This window comes from Epinephelus fuscoguttatus, linkage group LG16, assembly GCF_011397635.1.
Source record: "Epinephelus fuscoguttatus linkage group LG16, E.fuscoguttatus.final_Chr_v1".
In the NCBI taxonomy this organism is placed as follows: Eukaryota; Metazoa; Chordata; class Actinopteri; order Perciformes; family Serranidae; genus Epinephelus; species Epinephelus fuscoguttatus.
The window spans coordinates 10538877-10554464 of NC_064767.1; the positions used below are offsets into that span (position 1 = coordinate 10538877).

Below are 15588 nucleotides of genomic sequence, written 5' to 3' on the forward strand. Positions count from 1 at the left end.
AAACAGAAACTTAAAAGAAGCTCCTACAGTTAAAACATGAACTGATCATGAACGTGAATGTGTGTGTGTGTGTGTGTGTGTGTGTGTGTGTGCGTGTGTGTGTATTCTTGGGGGCCATGTTAGATCTCTTGTGACTGGTGATCCCCTCCAGTGCTACTGACCGACCTTGAGGGTCTGTAAAGTTCTCACGTTCTCAAGGAAACACACCAACCCGCCCCTTGACCAAGGCCAGATCAACACACACACACACACACACACACACACACACACACACACACACACACTCAGACACACACACACACACACACACACGTGCATGCTTGCTTTTGGTCTAGATCTATGGCAGACATTTTGGAAAGGTTCAAAGGTGGCATGAATTAAAAGTTAACTGCCCTTGAGGGCTTTTAAACAGAAAGGTAAAACGATACAAGAAACAGAAAGTGGGAGAAAAGGCTGAAATAAAGGGTTGACTGAAATGTAAAGGGACTTTGTAAAAGGCCTGATCAGGACTATACACATATATAAACTGTATGTGCAAAAATCCCCAAGTAAGCACATACAAGCAGACCTTAAGGTGGACTGTTTTCTTCTTTGGTGTAACATGTTCATATCATCTAAAAGCCAGGGAACATTCTTCATCTGTCGCAATTTTATCTAGACTTTTCTGTAAATGAGATGTGTATGTCCCTAGGTCACTTAGTCTGCAAGGTATCCTAATTTTGACTCACATGACAGGGTAAAACCTGAACAAGGTTTATCTGACATTCCAAAACCGCAGGTAAACTCCCTCTAAATTACATCTCACCCGGTCCAGGACTAAATTAACGTCATATTCATCTATATTCTCACTGTTTTTATGACACTGCATAACAGTCAAAAACGTATTATGATCCAAAACCTACGCAGACTTCACGTCACCTTCCAAGCACAACGTTGTACCAATCTCTTCTTGTCATCCGCACTAAACAGCCTTAAGGCATCATCCTTTTTGTAAAAAACTTCAATTAAAAGCCTCGTCCTGATTAAACGCCCAGTCCCTTTTACTAGCCCGCTGTGGCTACACATTTTGACAAATCAAGGCCTGTCTCAATTAGACACCTGGCCTGGTCGCCAAGCAGTTACACACTCAGCATATGATGGACCAATGCCATAAATGATAACAAAATGTGAGTATTATCCTGATATTTCTGCAAATTAATACGTATCCTCCGAACTGCCACCATCTGCCATGTGTCAGTCTTTCTACCCATCTACTGTATCCCTCCATCCATCTATTCATCTACTCATCCATCCATCATTCCATCCATCAATCATGAAACAGATGGCCTTTCAGGAGTCCGTGTCAGTACTGATGGTTTCCCTCTGCCCCGGCCATACCATAACCCCCTCCAACAAACAACCCCAGAACCCCACAGGACACACAGACATAGCACTGATCTTACTCCTACCCACTGGCATGGACCACTATCTACCCGCTTGGAAAATGTTTCATCAGCTTGTAATACATGCACTTAAAAAAGCATGCAGGCACATGAAATGGTTTCAAAGTGCGTGAGTAGCAAGTCTGTGTGTCTGTGAGGGTCAGTCCACAAAGAGAAGCCCCCAAAGAGCGCTGTCTGCCTTTGGTCCCTGGGGCCTGTCAAGAGGGATAATTGATGATGTTTTCATTACAAGGTGTGGGGTAATGTGGGGGTTGGGGCACAGTATGAGTGTGTGTGCATGTGTGTGTTGTGGGGGTAGGCAGGTTGACTCAGCTGCCTCCTCTTTGACACCAACCTCTCCTGCGATTGGTACGTACAACTTTTTGCTTTAAAATGTCCTCGTACCAACACACACACACTCCTAGTAAAGAAATCACACGCACACATTTACACAAACACTAGCCCTCAAAGATGAATGCACACACACAAACACACAGCCCAAAGCCATTTCCATTCCCGAGATAAACTATCTGAAACTGAATAAAAAATGCTGAGAATAAGACTAACTTGTTCTCTTGTTTTCCTCTGCCGCTCAGGCTCATCACAGTGTCACGCCAGGCCTTTGGCAGATCTGTCCGTCTGTCTGTCGTCTCTTAGGATCTCTTTGAAATCCTAATGCAGTGGCGCCTAAGATTCTGACTGCCACTTAGGCTGAATTAAGACTTAATCTGAGACACCAGGCCACACAGGCCATTATATTACTTTACAGTATCGTGCCTTTGTTGCTGATGATGAATAAATGAGTAACAACACATAGTCAGCTGATGTTCTCCTTATAAAAATCGCTTCCTGACGGGGCGTCCCGGCGACTAGGATGGTCAAATGAAATAATTTTCCATAAGAAACTTAATTTGTGCCGTGGATAACTATGACATAAAACAATCAAAGGAAGACGGTCATAAACATGAAAAGAATCTCTGTCTTCTTGCACCTTTGTCATAAAAATGTCCAAAAGTTCAAATCTGATAAACATTGACTGTTGTAATTTTGCGTGTACAAAATTGGTCGCGCCAAGAGGATAACACCCTTCCAGGCCTGGGTTGCCGTGGCAGGTCGGGGTTACCGTGGGTGACCAGGGTGCTGACACGTCCAGGCTCCAGCAATAAACAGACGAAGATGAATGGCATCTGAGGCAATGGCGAACTCTGACCTTGAACGTTTTCTTTCCCCTCCCTTCTGTTGTTTAGATGAGGCTTTACATATCTGGTTTGTGTTCTCTTAGCTGAGAAGATGAGGAAGTGATAGGCCTTGAGTTTGCACCACGATGCATTAACAATTCATTTTTGTATTGATTATAAAACACATCAGTAAAAGGACATCTGAATTATCTTTTAAATGATTCCTGGTGCTTACTTCCTTGTTGTGTGTTAGTAAAATCTCAAAAATAAAACATTTTATTGTCCATCGCAGACACCGACCGAGACAGAGAAGTTTCGCAATCTGGCTCGACATTAAAGCTGAGAGTTCTTTCCCCTGTTTTTCAATCTTCTGTTCAGTCCCAACCTAAACCATTAAGATATAAGGGAAAACATATTGCCTTTAATGATAAGTGCACCTATCCATCCACCCATCCATCCATCTATCACCTCCTTTTACCCCCCTCCCGCCCTACACACCCAGTCTGGATTCCTCCACCACCCAGGGCCCACGACAGCGAGGCTCCTGGCCTCCTCTGCCAGCGCAGAAATGAATTATATTGCCTTTCACACCTGTTTCTGCTCAAAAGCCTGCTGCACGCTGCTGTGTTGAGGAGAGAAAAAAAAAACATTTCCAAGGGGGGTAACGGCGCTCCCCCAGCTCGGCTACATCTGCGTACACGAGCGGTTAAATTAGACTCTAATTGTATTAACGGGGGATTATGCCTTCCAGTTGGATTTTTTATACTCTCTCTCTGTGCATTTTACACATTTTAAGAGGAGAAAGGAGGAGGAGGGAAAAAAAGCAGCTCATTGAGGGTTTGCGGGTTGGCTTCTTTTATGAGCTGCGATCACGGCTGCCCCTCGTTACACTGAGTCTGTGTACAAATAGGAGGGGAGGAGAGCCAGAATGAGAGAGTGTTAGTGATAATGTGTATGTGAGTGTGTGTCCCAGTCTGCCAGGCTAATATACCGATGCTAACACTCTGAATGCCAAACCCCCCTGCCCTAGACACACACATACACACACACACACCTACTTCAGTTTAGCAAGGCAACAATCTAAACGGGGATAGGGGTGGTGTGTGTGTGCAGTGGGGAGGCGGGGGTGAATTCCATCTAATTACTCTATCACATAATTTCACAAATTGCCTTTTCATAGGGGAGTGGAGAGCAGAGCACAGGGCGCGTTGGGGATTTGAGGCCTGAGCTTTCATTTACTACTCATTTCTTGTTAAATTAAACAAGAAAATACCATTTGCGAGGAGGGAGGGGTGGGTGAGTGGGGGGGTGGGTGGATTCCATCTGCACCATAGGAGGAATGGAGGAAACAAAGATTGACTATCGCTATTTCTTCATCTCAGTGCTTGTCTCTTTAACACAAAGCAATGAGATAGCTCTGCCAATTATGCAATCCACAACTTTAATTATTTTGTTAAACTGTATATTTTTAGGAAGAAAATCATTGACACACTTCAGGCGAACACTATCTACAAGTTTAAACACATCCTCACTGATGTTAAGCAGATATCAAGGCGAGTTTATCAATTGGTGCAGAGCATTTTCTCTATCAAATGTCCTCTCCAGGTAGTCAGTGAAACCAGATCACTGCTAGTAGTCACAACAGATGTTTAATTAACAATGTCAATGGAAAACAAAGATCAAAACAAGATGAGGACACAAGTGGAAAAGCCCTCCCCTGCCCTTTATTTTGGTTCCCCACCAAGTTTACAGCTGCATGTGAAGCTGGCAGCGGGCTGCGCGGTCCGGCCATCGGTGACAGGCGGTTAACGCTAATGTTTTGTAGTCGCTCCAAGTCAGAGCAGCCAAATTCTTCCGATGGACTTGTCCCACAAGCGCTGTCGACAACATATGAGCTCATTGGGCGTGTTGGAGAGAACTCAGCGTGCTGCGACTGTCGTCATCATCACAAATTTAATCCCACTGCTCTATCCGTCACTCTGCCTGTCACACAGCAGATCGAAGCATATTCCCATTTGTTGTTTCTTCATTTTACATTGTCACCTTGCACAGGGGAATATTAACTACACCCAAAGCACTGTGGCTTCGACTCTGGCACTGATAAGACCAGCATTTTATTCAATAAATTTCTACTGATGGTGTCCATGCTAACAATAATCATCACACACTCTGCTTCACAATCTTTCCCTTTTCCTGCTCGAATAAGACATTGGAAATTAGCAGCCTTGATGGGTAAGCGAGATGCAAAAATGCCTTCAAAACAACAATAAAAAACAGCCATATGAATGCCACCTACCACCTACCCTGCTGGTGCACTCGCAGCCTCAGTTTGCCACCCACCTTCCCCTTCCGCTTCGGTACAATGGGAACTCCCCTGAGGGTCCAAGTGTGAGGGCGAATAACAGAAAACACATCAAGGTGGGTATCCAAACTTCTACCCTGTTCTCCTCCACTGTCTCTCCACTGGTAAATCCTGCACATATTTATACTTGAGAAACAACAGCTCCTGACTCCCTTATTCAGGTTTGTGTAGGGCCACAGCACTCTGCCATAAATCTGTACACAGTACGTGTGTGCGTGCATGCGTCTGTGTGTGCCTAATTGGCATTGTGTCTATCTCTAAGAGGCCAGACTCACATCCTCCATCCCTCTATGGAACAAAGGGAGCCCAGCTGATGATGCTGCGGATGAGCCTGGATCAGCTGTCCATGTTTATGTTTGTACCAGCGGAGACAGGGAGACATACTGCCGGTGTAAGAGATACTGTAAATGTTTTTGCATTAGAGGTGCTATGTGTAGCATTTATAAACACAGACATATGGTGATTGAATTAATGGTGACACTGAAGAATGATTAGTGTAAACAAATGAGACCACTGCGAGCATTTATCAGACACCAGTGGTATTGTTAATGCCAGTGTTTCTCAAAATTAAGACCACATTTCCCGTAAACAAAGAAGATGTTGCTCCTCTCCGCCTGGGTTTCATTTCTGTTTGGCCTTGCTGGAGAGGGCAGACATATTGGAAGTGATTTTTCCATCAACCTTTCAGTTTACTCCTCAGTTCTGAGCGCTACAGCTCTGTTTGCACGGTGAGAACTTCCTCCTGTTTTGTGCCATAAAGTAATATACCCTATGTGCCATTGTGTGCCTGTATGTGTGCATGCTATAGTTCCTCATTCTCTTTTTTCCTGGGAGAAGGTGGATGGATCCTCCTTATCCCCCTCTTCACCTCCTCGCCTTCTCCTCCTCTCCCTTGACACTCTCTTATATCCTTCCGACTGTTTGAGATCTAACAGCGCAGAAGCCTCCCATAAGCCCAACTCATGGTGTAATATGACACAGTAGGTGTGTTGCTGTGTGTGTGTGTTTGAGAGTGTTTCACTAGGCAAGTGTGTGCTGAACTGTATTTCCACAGACAGGATGTGTGTATGTTTCAAACACCTTTCCTCTGTAGCCCCGAAGGTTTCGGGGGGTGTATGGGTTGAGGTCAGGGAGTTGGAGGAGAGGTTAGTGTGTATGTGTGATGATGTGTGTGTGCGGGGTGATGGAGAGCTGGTGGTTTGTGAAGGAGGTGGGGAGGGTCAGATGGAAAGGGGAGAGCACAAAGAGAAGCAAAAAGTATAAGAAGCCTTGTGAGATGTGTGTGTGTGTGAGTATATTCTGTGTTCAGATACACACACTGTATTTCTCTGCCAACATGCCACCAATAAAAAAAGTTCCTCCAATTTGTCATTAACACTGTCGGAAACAGAAGAAGACACTGTACGATGCACACCATCAACATCAATGGTACAAAGCTACATATAAATAAATAAAGAGTAGGGCCCATGCAATATTCACAATCCAAAAACTAAATTACTTTTCCCAGCATCCTCCCTGTTGGCTTGTGCAATTCAAACCAACACCCACTCACTAAACTGTACCGTAGCGCCAGATTCCTGACATAGACAGAAAGCGTGTGACGCAAGGCTGGCTGAAGTTAGTTTTGAAACATATTTCCTTGTCATAACACTGAATTCAAATTGTAATCAGGAGTTTTACTCAGCGCAATGATGAACACAGAAAAGATGTCACCATTTCAAGCTGTTTTGAAAACATCTTACTCCTCCTGCAATTCAAGTTTACCCTCATAACCTGGTCACTTGTTGTTTTTAGATTTGATTGTTTTAAATATTTTTTTAAATGTAAACTTTTGACATGAAAGTAGCCTGATAATTTTTTTTTTTCTATTTATTTTACTATTTAAATTACTGAAATAATCATGATGCAAGCAGTACATTCAGAGGTCTGAAACCTGTTTTACTTAAAATATAAAAATATAAGGTAACACTTCAGGCACTTTCAAGTCTCTGGAATATGTTTTTCATGAAACTCAAAACCAAATTAATTTACTAAATACAATAAAACTTTTTTTTTTAGTTATTGTGGTTGTTTGTAAATTCTTTCAACCAGAGAATTTCCCCAAAGAGAACAATATAGTTGTTGTAAAAAATTGTTATGTGCTGTCAATGCACAGAACATGCGACAAAGCTTAACTAAAAGGTTGAGCATGGGCAAAAAGTAACTGATCATTTTCTCAGATGCAGGTTACTGGGGCCAATCCAAATACTCAGATGAAACGAGTATCCGGTACGGGTAATGTACTTTTTTTTACTTAGTATAAGCTGAGAAAAATGTGTGAATGTCCATACTCATGATGAAGGAAAATCCACATTTGGGTAGCTGCGTTCATTCCCCTAACTTGTTAGAAAATGATCTGAAGCTCAATCCTAAGATCGTTCTCTAAATAGTTTCCTAATAGAATATAAATACAGCAACTCTTGATCAATCCACGTTAGTTTCAGGCTTAAAATATCAACCTCTGGTTAGGCCACACCCTCATCTACCTTAAGTACACCTTGAGTACACATACAGATACACATAATTTAGTTGGTTAACCAGATACAGATAATGGTGTACTCGCTCATCCCTACAGGTTACCAAATGTCAGTGAAGGACTTAGGAGAATATCCCGACTCTGAGTCAGTAAACCTTAGCGGCTGAGACAAGGCACAAGTGTCTCTTGAGTGACACCACTGGTGCAAACTCTGCATTAATTAATATTGAAAACTTTGCATTGCCCTAATGAGAGGCCCTCTAAACTACAGTATACTTGTTATCTCACTGAACATAAGAACATGTGTTTCTATTTACTGTCTTCCTTTGTTCCATTGATAAGTATTAAGAGATTCTGGCATCCATCAGTGCTAACTGTGGCTGGTGAATTGATCGTGTTTGAAATGATAGAAAGTTGCTGTTAAACAAGACAACACTCTGTTTACTGCTGGCTCCATTTTAACTGTCACATTGGTATGTCTCAGTGTCAAAATACTTGTTTTCCCACACTATTCCTCCCCAAACAATTTGGGATGCTGTCAGTTGGTGCTAACGACATTGGTATTCCCTGCTATAATTGAGTAAAAATAAAGCCAAACCACAGGCTTTTGCAGCATCCCAGGCATCTGTTAAATAATGACAGATTTGTTCTTAATAAGGTTCATCTATGTATCTGCAGCTATGGCCAGGGGCGTCTATCCTTGGCTTCAACCTTATTCAGTTTCAGCAGATGAGGAGCGAGAGCGCAGGCTGCCGAGATCGCCGGCAGATTACACAGGCCTGTGTCTTTGAAGTGTTCACCGTACGAACCGGGATACATTGTGGAGACGAGGGGGGCTCTGGTGGTGCGTAGTGAGTGTCAGTGAGTGTGTCAGTGTCTGTGGGTGTGTGCGTATATGTGTTCCTTTGTGTGCGAGTGTATTTGTGTCAAATAAGACAGAAGCAGGGCTGGAAAGATAGAAAATGTGTGTGTGTGTGTGTGTGTGTGTGTGTGTGTGTGTGTGTGTGTGTGTGTGTGCGCAGAAGAGTAAGAAAGCCTGTGGCTGTAAAGTGAAGTTCAGTGTGAGCACGTGATATGAAACTGAGAACAAATGGTGTTTCATTCAACTCACTGTTAGGTGCTGAAAGAGCCATGCTCTCATAATGTTGGTGGCCACCTTAGGGAAGATCCCTCTCTTCTTGTTGCGTTTCTTCTCTTTATCCGGGTCATCATCATCCCCTGTGCTCGGTGAAGCCACGCTGTTGTCCAGGCCATCACCTGTCACATGACAAGAAACAGGAAGAGACAGCGGAGATCAGACACACAGTTTGTTTACTTCCTGCATTCGCTGCGCCTCTGCGTTCAAAGGGAATAAATACGATTTCGAAGGAATTCTGGAGGGCTTTGTATGCACAGACGGAGGGGTATAGAGACACAACAATGGCAAGCAGAGAATGGCTGGAAAACAGCACCTCATAAATGCATTCATTTTTAATACATTTATAAATAACCCTGCCTTTCATTTTTCTCCCCCCGCCACTTGAAAACACAGCGAGCGCTCGCATCTTTCTGTGAGAAAGAGAGGGAGAAGGGGAGCACAAAGGACTTGTAAGGTCGCATTTCCCCACTCTCCCATCCAAGCCTGCGCAGAATTGAAAATGACAGAGAGATTTAGTCTTTATTATCCTGAGGGGAAAATAGTTATTGAAGCGTCGCCCCGGCGCATTCTGCCATTTTACCTGAGGTGGAAAGAGTAACACGGCACTACAAAAGGGGAGGTTGCGAGGAGGGGGAAGGCAGAAAATAAAAGGAAAATAGGTGGAAAAAAGGGAAGTCAGAGGCACAAACAGCGCTAACAAAGCTAGCTGCTTTTCATAACAATGGCGTCATGGCTGCTTACAGCAACCTGTAGGGCTTCGATAAGGCTCTATTAAGGCCAGTTAACCTCACCTAAGGGGAACACTGAGACAGCTTAGAGTATTTGAGCACTGAGGAAAAGTGAAAGGAAGGCACTCCATGGGCCTTTTCTCTGCATTCAGACTCAACAACATGAACTGACACACACACACACACACACACACACACACACACACACACACATATTCAAAACTACCCAATTACTGTACGTATTCTATACGGCTCCAGTGGAGAGAAAGAGGCTCTTCCCATCTGTCTGTGAAAAGCCTAATTGTTATTATCATTATTCAAAAATGCGAGCCACCCTCAATGAAGATGATAATCATAAAAGAAACATGAGGCGAGGTAAACAAGTGGCACCCTCACTGCTAGAAATTTCAGCAGCTGATAACTTGACTTTTGTCCCGTACTGCCTCTGTCGACTGGAAGTGAGGGGAAGGAAAGAAGAAGAAGAAAAAAAAAACGCTGAAGCAGTGCACAGAATTGGATCCAGTTATTTATTGATTACACACAAAGCACTTCTAAAGCTTCTAGGTCTATTCACTGCGACGGCAGTAGATAAATGCATTTGAGCAGGCCCGCGCTCCGCTAACTTGCAGAGGGCGACACCCAGCACCTAGCTAAACCCTAAGCCCCCGATTCATCGATAATTAATGGGGATGTTGGCGCTAATCCGGTTGGAGATGACTTTTTTCCAGCCTGCCACATCAATGGAATAATCAAGGGCCTAAAACCCAGGCCTTTGCTCCCCATTACCTCGGGCAAAAGAATTCCTGAAAGCATGCCTGGAGGGCACCTGAATTATATACACCATTAGGAGAGAGAGGCTCTCAACGATCCATACGAAACAACACTCTTGGCTAGCTCCCACTCTCTCTCGCCGACTGTTCTGGCAGAAGGAGATACATATGCACACATATTGAAGGCTTTTTAATGAACCTCCTGTGGAAGCGGAGGTGACGGCATGGAGGGTGGGGGAGGGATAAAACAAGAGCTTGATTTTCATAGATACGGATGCAAACACCACCCACTGCACACATCAATAATGCACACATGCATGTGAAGCTGGTGGCAGGGCTGGGCCACTTTAACCAACGAAAGGTCAAAAGTTGGATTCAGGCGATTCGAGCAAGTCGGCAACCTCTGCTAGTTCACTCCAAGTCACTGCTTAATCCGTTCATTAATTTTTTAGCCTTTTAAAATATCAGAATATTTTGAAAAATGCCAATCACAATGCTCCAGCCTGAGGTGACCTAAACAAACAGCACAGAATCTAAAGAAATTCAGTTTACAAGGATGTAAAACAGAGAAAAAACAGCAAATCATTACATCTGAGAGCGAGAACAAGGGAATCTTTGACACTTTTTCTTCATAAACAATTAATCAATTACTGTTGTCAATGCACTAATCCATTAAATCGACTAACCATTTCACCAAGACACACATACAACCCCCCACAAACACTCAGGACAATGTGCTCCTTACACACAGCTCCTAGACCTCTCTCTGTCTAAAAACACACTCACATTGCAAGCTTCGGTTACATCATTAGCCCGGGACAAACGCAGCCTGAGCTTAACAAGGGAGTTTTTTCTGCCTACTGTTTCAGGGCTAAAATACACCCACCCCTCTCTCTTTCTCTCTTTTCCTCTCTGCATCTCCCTCTGCCTGCTGGAAGAGAGGGGTGAGCCGAGCCGAGGCCCTGTAATCTAAGACCAGATTTTCATTGGAAGCAAATGCTTTCAATCCGTTGTAAAGACCGGTTCATGTTCAGCAAAGCCTACAATAACAAACCTAGGGGCTTGTCCCATGTGAGTTGGGAGAACAGAAGCAAACGGCCAGAGTACCAGCTCAGAGCGTGAGTGAGTGAGTGAATGAGTGTGTAAGTGAGTGTGTGACTGAGTGAGTGAGTGAATATGTGCAAGTAGGAGAGAGTGGGCGCTCAGGCAGGCTCAAGAAGAGGTGAGAAATCGTGAGAAGCATGGAGAGAAGGGGAAAGACAGAGGGGGGAAACAGAAAGGGGACAGAGAAAGCTCAGAGTAAGTCATAAAAGTGTGGATGCTCCGATAAAACGGTCACGAGAAAGTGCATGATTCTGGGCGTGTTGCCTGCATAAGGCTTCTTCTCAACTGTATCACGTAGTACTTTATTATACACAGTCTCCCAGAAATAAGTGAAATGGACATGACCTCTTGACAATGCATTACTTGATGGTGGGCATGAAATGTGTTAATTACATGTTGGCAAACAATGCCAATGCAGAGTCTATAACAAACAGCTGTAGTCTGGTTGTGAAACAGTTGCAATTTGGTTAGATGTAGGGAACAAAAGATGCTTGGTTAAGTTTGAGAAAAGATTGTTGTTTGCAACACATTCTCACTCCGACCTCGTCACATATCGACGTATGGTCATGGACTTTCCACATCCAGATACGACGTGCAAGGTACCCTGGGTGCATTGGTCATTGATGTTCTGGGACGCTGTGTCAAGTTCTGCCTGTTACATGCATTGTCTACTTTCAAAATACACTTCTGTTTTCATGGGATATTTACCATTTACATAAGGTTTCTTTCAAATTAAACGCACTACGTCGGTACAACACCACAAATTCTTCCTAACGCACATGGCTGGGTTTAGGAAAAAAGAACAAGGTATGGCTTAATAATCTTACGGGACACGAACACCGCTGTCTTGGGTGTAAGTAAGTGTTTTTTGAACCCATCCACCACCCCTTTCACTCACCCCAGTCGGACTTTTGAAGCCTTAACTTTCGTTTTTGTCCTGCTGCATTTTCCCCTGATGGCACTGAGCTCTGTTAAACTATAACAGCAACCAGTCTCATATCATGCTGACATGAAATGACAGCTTTGTTCGTCGGTGTCTGACGCCACAAACACTGCCCAAGCACCAGATTTCAACGACTTCGGAGTGAGACTGGGTTGTGGTTTCAGTTAAAATTACTGGGTACCTATGTAGAGTACTTAGGTAAAAAAAATCATGTAACTATACTGACTTTTGGTTTCAGGACACAAACAGCTGTCTCCTGGTTGAAAGTCCATGTTTTTTTGCCAGCACCCCTCCAACCCGCCCTACATGGACTTTCTTGCTCTTTATACTTGATATATTTCCATGAGACCAGACTGATAAAACCATATATGTTCTGTGTTTTTAATATGAACCTTTATTGAACAGGGAAGCATCACTGAAGACAATGCTCTGCTTTTCAGGTGCTGTTTCCAGTCCAGTGATCAAACCGGTGACCTTCCAGTCACAAGCCTGCTCAAACCTTTAGGCTGCCACAGCCACATATAGTACAAAATCATACTGCACTATCAGTCATATTTTACAGCACTGCATCGTATCTATTGATATATGGTGAATAAAAAGGTATGCAAGCAGCAACTCCAATCTTTAAGACTCTTAATCATAACCCTATAGAATATAAAATAACCCTAAGGATCTCTAGCTAATCAATAATTAATTAATCACATCCTAAAATGATGCATAATGTGAGAGAGGTAGGTTGCATTACATCTCTACCCATATCGTATCTATCTCATATCACTCAACCTTGTGAAAAGAACACAGAAACACTACTTGTGTTGGCGTCCAACATGCACAAAATCTCCTTAAAGAAATTGATAAGGAAGCACAAATTGGATTGATCCTTGTTTCACAGATTTTAAGCAAAGTTTGAACATTTCAGTCACGCATAAGCCAAGCTGAGCCAGACAGGGAAACCCTAACCCCTTTCTTCCCAATACTTTTAAGTAAGTCTGACCTATAGACACTTACTTTACCTAGGAGGCGAAAAGGAAGGAGGAATGGCAGGAGAAGGGCCGTCAATTTTATTGGCATTTCCATTTTCACTGCAATTTGATACCAATCACCTCTGCAAGGTCTGGGGCTAATTTCTGCTTTGCTTTAACTCCGACCGGCGAGGGAAGAGCGGGAGGTGGGAGCGGAGAAAAGAGAAAGACTGTGGGAGTGAGGAAGGTTGAAGCAGGAAAGGTGTTAAAGCTGTGTCTGGCAGCCATGTTGGGGGAAATGTCAGTGGTGTTACCTCAGCCTGTGAGAGAGAGGGAAGTAGGGTAAAACAGGAAAAGAAAGCGAATGAGAGATGGTGAAGGAGGGTAAGAGGAGAGGGAGTGGAGGAAGGGAGGTGGAATATTCTGTGAGAGTGGAGAAGATCGGATGAAAAAACTCAAGCCACTGAAGGAGGCAATGAAGGAAGAGAAAATAATGGATAGGAGAGGGAGGAGATGCTGTGTGGCACACTGGAGTTAATCAATTGAAAAAATCAGACGCAAGACAGTCAGTCCGGCCATGTCCACTGTAATGCAGATCTTTTTTTTTTCTATTTTGGCCTTTGAAGCTGACATTTTCTAACAATGAAAACTGGACTTTTCAGAAAAAGGTCCTCCAATATAGATACATCTGGAAACATGCCACGGGTAGCATGTTTTTTGTTTGTTTGTTTTGCAGTTAGAGCATATTGTAAATTATTTTGTCAGATGATTGTCAAATGAGACAACCCCTGGGAAGTTTATTGTTAAAAGACAATGGCTAAAATATGATTCTGAAAAGATTTGAGATGAGACACAGGCAACACGGTTACAGAATCTTGGTTCATAATTGATCAGCATTGCTTAGATTTACTGTTTGATCTCAGTATTTTCCTCTGTTTTTATGATACAGGAAACAGTATGGCGCCCACTTCTTGTTCACAAATTCTCGCATTACAGCCAAACAGTGCACTAAAATGTCTCTGAAGACCTTTTAGGTGAGAAATAGGCAAAACAGTGGCAGAATCTTAGTTAATATTTGATCAGCACTGCCTAGTTTTACAGTGTGATCTGAGTTTAAGAAAGAAAGAGAAAGGCAGGTGTCGCTTTCAGTTGGCTTAAATACGCTGTGCTGAAGTACAATCTGTACTTTGAGCAACAGCCCAGCACAGCGAAAATCCTCTAGAGGATGCAAAATGCATCATACAGCAGATGTGAGAGATGAACAGGGAGATCTGGGCTCTGGTAAGATGGAGGGAAGTTTGCATATACTACCCACAATGTTGTGACACAAAGCTGGTTGAAAATTGTATCCCTTTAAAGCTGGCGGCTACCTTCAGTCTGGATCACCAGTATGTTTGAATGGACAGAGAACTTCTGACTTGTAAGCCGCAATTTCAAATGCATCTGCAAATGTGTAAGCACGGGCTCAGTGACGTCACACTCAGTTTATCATTCAGCCAGTACGCCCTTTAGTCAGTCAGTCAGTCGTCCACTCTGAAGTCCACTCAGTCAACCAGTAAACTATCTAGTCAGCCAGTAAGCTAGTCAGTCTATGAAGCCACCAACTCAGTCAGCCAGTCACAAAGCAGCCTTCTCAGTCAGCCGGTCAGCCAGTCAGTCAGAAAGCTACCCAGGCAGCTAGTAAGCCAGTCAGCCAGTGAAGCAGCCCGTCACTCTCCATACACAGGCTGCCAGGCTCATTAAGAGCATCAGCAGGCTGTAACCCTGGGCTGCACACATACAGCGTGGGGCAGCTAGGCTAGCAAGCTCCAGTCTCCCCACGAGGAAAAGCCACAGGCACAACTCTGGGCCTGGCCCACTGATCGGCCATGACAACATCTTTGCAACTAGTTAGAGGAGGGGCTGGGAGGGGGTGGAGGGGTGAATCAATGCAGGACGATGGGGGTGCATGTTCGTGTGTGAAGAATGCATGCATGCATGGATGTGCATTCGTCTGTATGTGTGTGTCTATCTCTGTCTTTCTTTATGCATGTGTGTTTCCAGCCACAGAAGCTCTGAATGTCGTGTGTGTGTGTGTGTGTGTGTGTGTGTGTGTGTGGTGTGTGTGTGAGAGTGCGCATGTGTGTGTGTGTCTGGCAATTAGGGAGCAGGCCAGTGACTGGAAGGAGCCAGGGGCAGTTGAAATGCCCCGGGGCCAACCAAGGGAAGGAATATTTTATCAGTCCCCTCACACGCTGTATACACACATACACACACACACTGTGAGCAAACAGATAATGACGTAAAAACTAGGTTAGCTTTCTTCATGCATTTTCACTAGCTTCGTTAGCATTAGCTAAACAGACCCTTACTTCTATGCTCATTCAGCTTCGGTGGCTTTTATTTAAGCCTTTCCGCCACTTCATGTTTCATTCCTGCCTTCCCCTCCTTCCTACTTCATTACTTTTCTCTCTCCCCTTTCTCTCTG

The 15588-nt window shown here is 43.8% G+C and overlaps 1 protein-coding gene across 1 annotated transcript in view; it reads right to left on the bottom strand.

Annotated features, from left to right (window-relative positions):
- Nucleotides 1-15588, bottom strand: part of meis1b (Meis homeobox 1 b) — a 91599-nt gene that overhangs the window by 42422 nt on the left and 33589 nt on the right. Inside the window, exon 8 of the mRNA XM_049599984.1 lies at nucleotides 8588-8733. Within this exon, the coding sequence (XP_049455941.1) occupies nucleotides 8588-8733 (146 nt within the window). The remainder of the gene's footprint in view (nucleotides 1-8587; nucleotides 8734-15588) is intronic.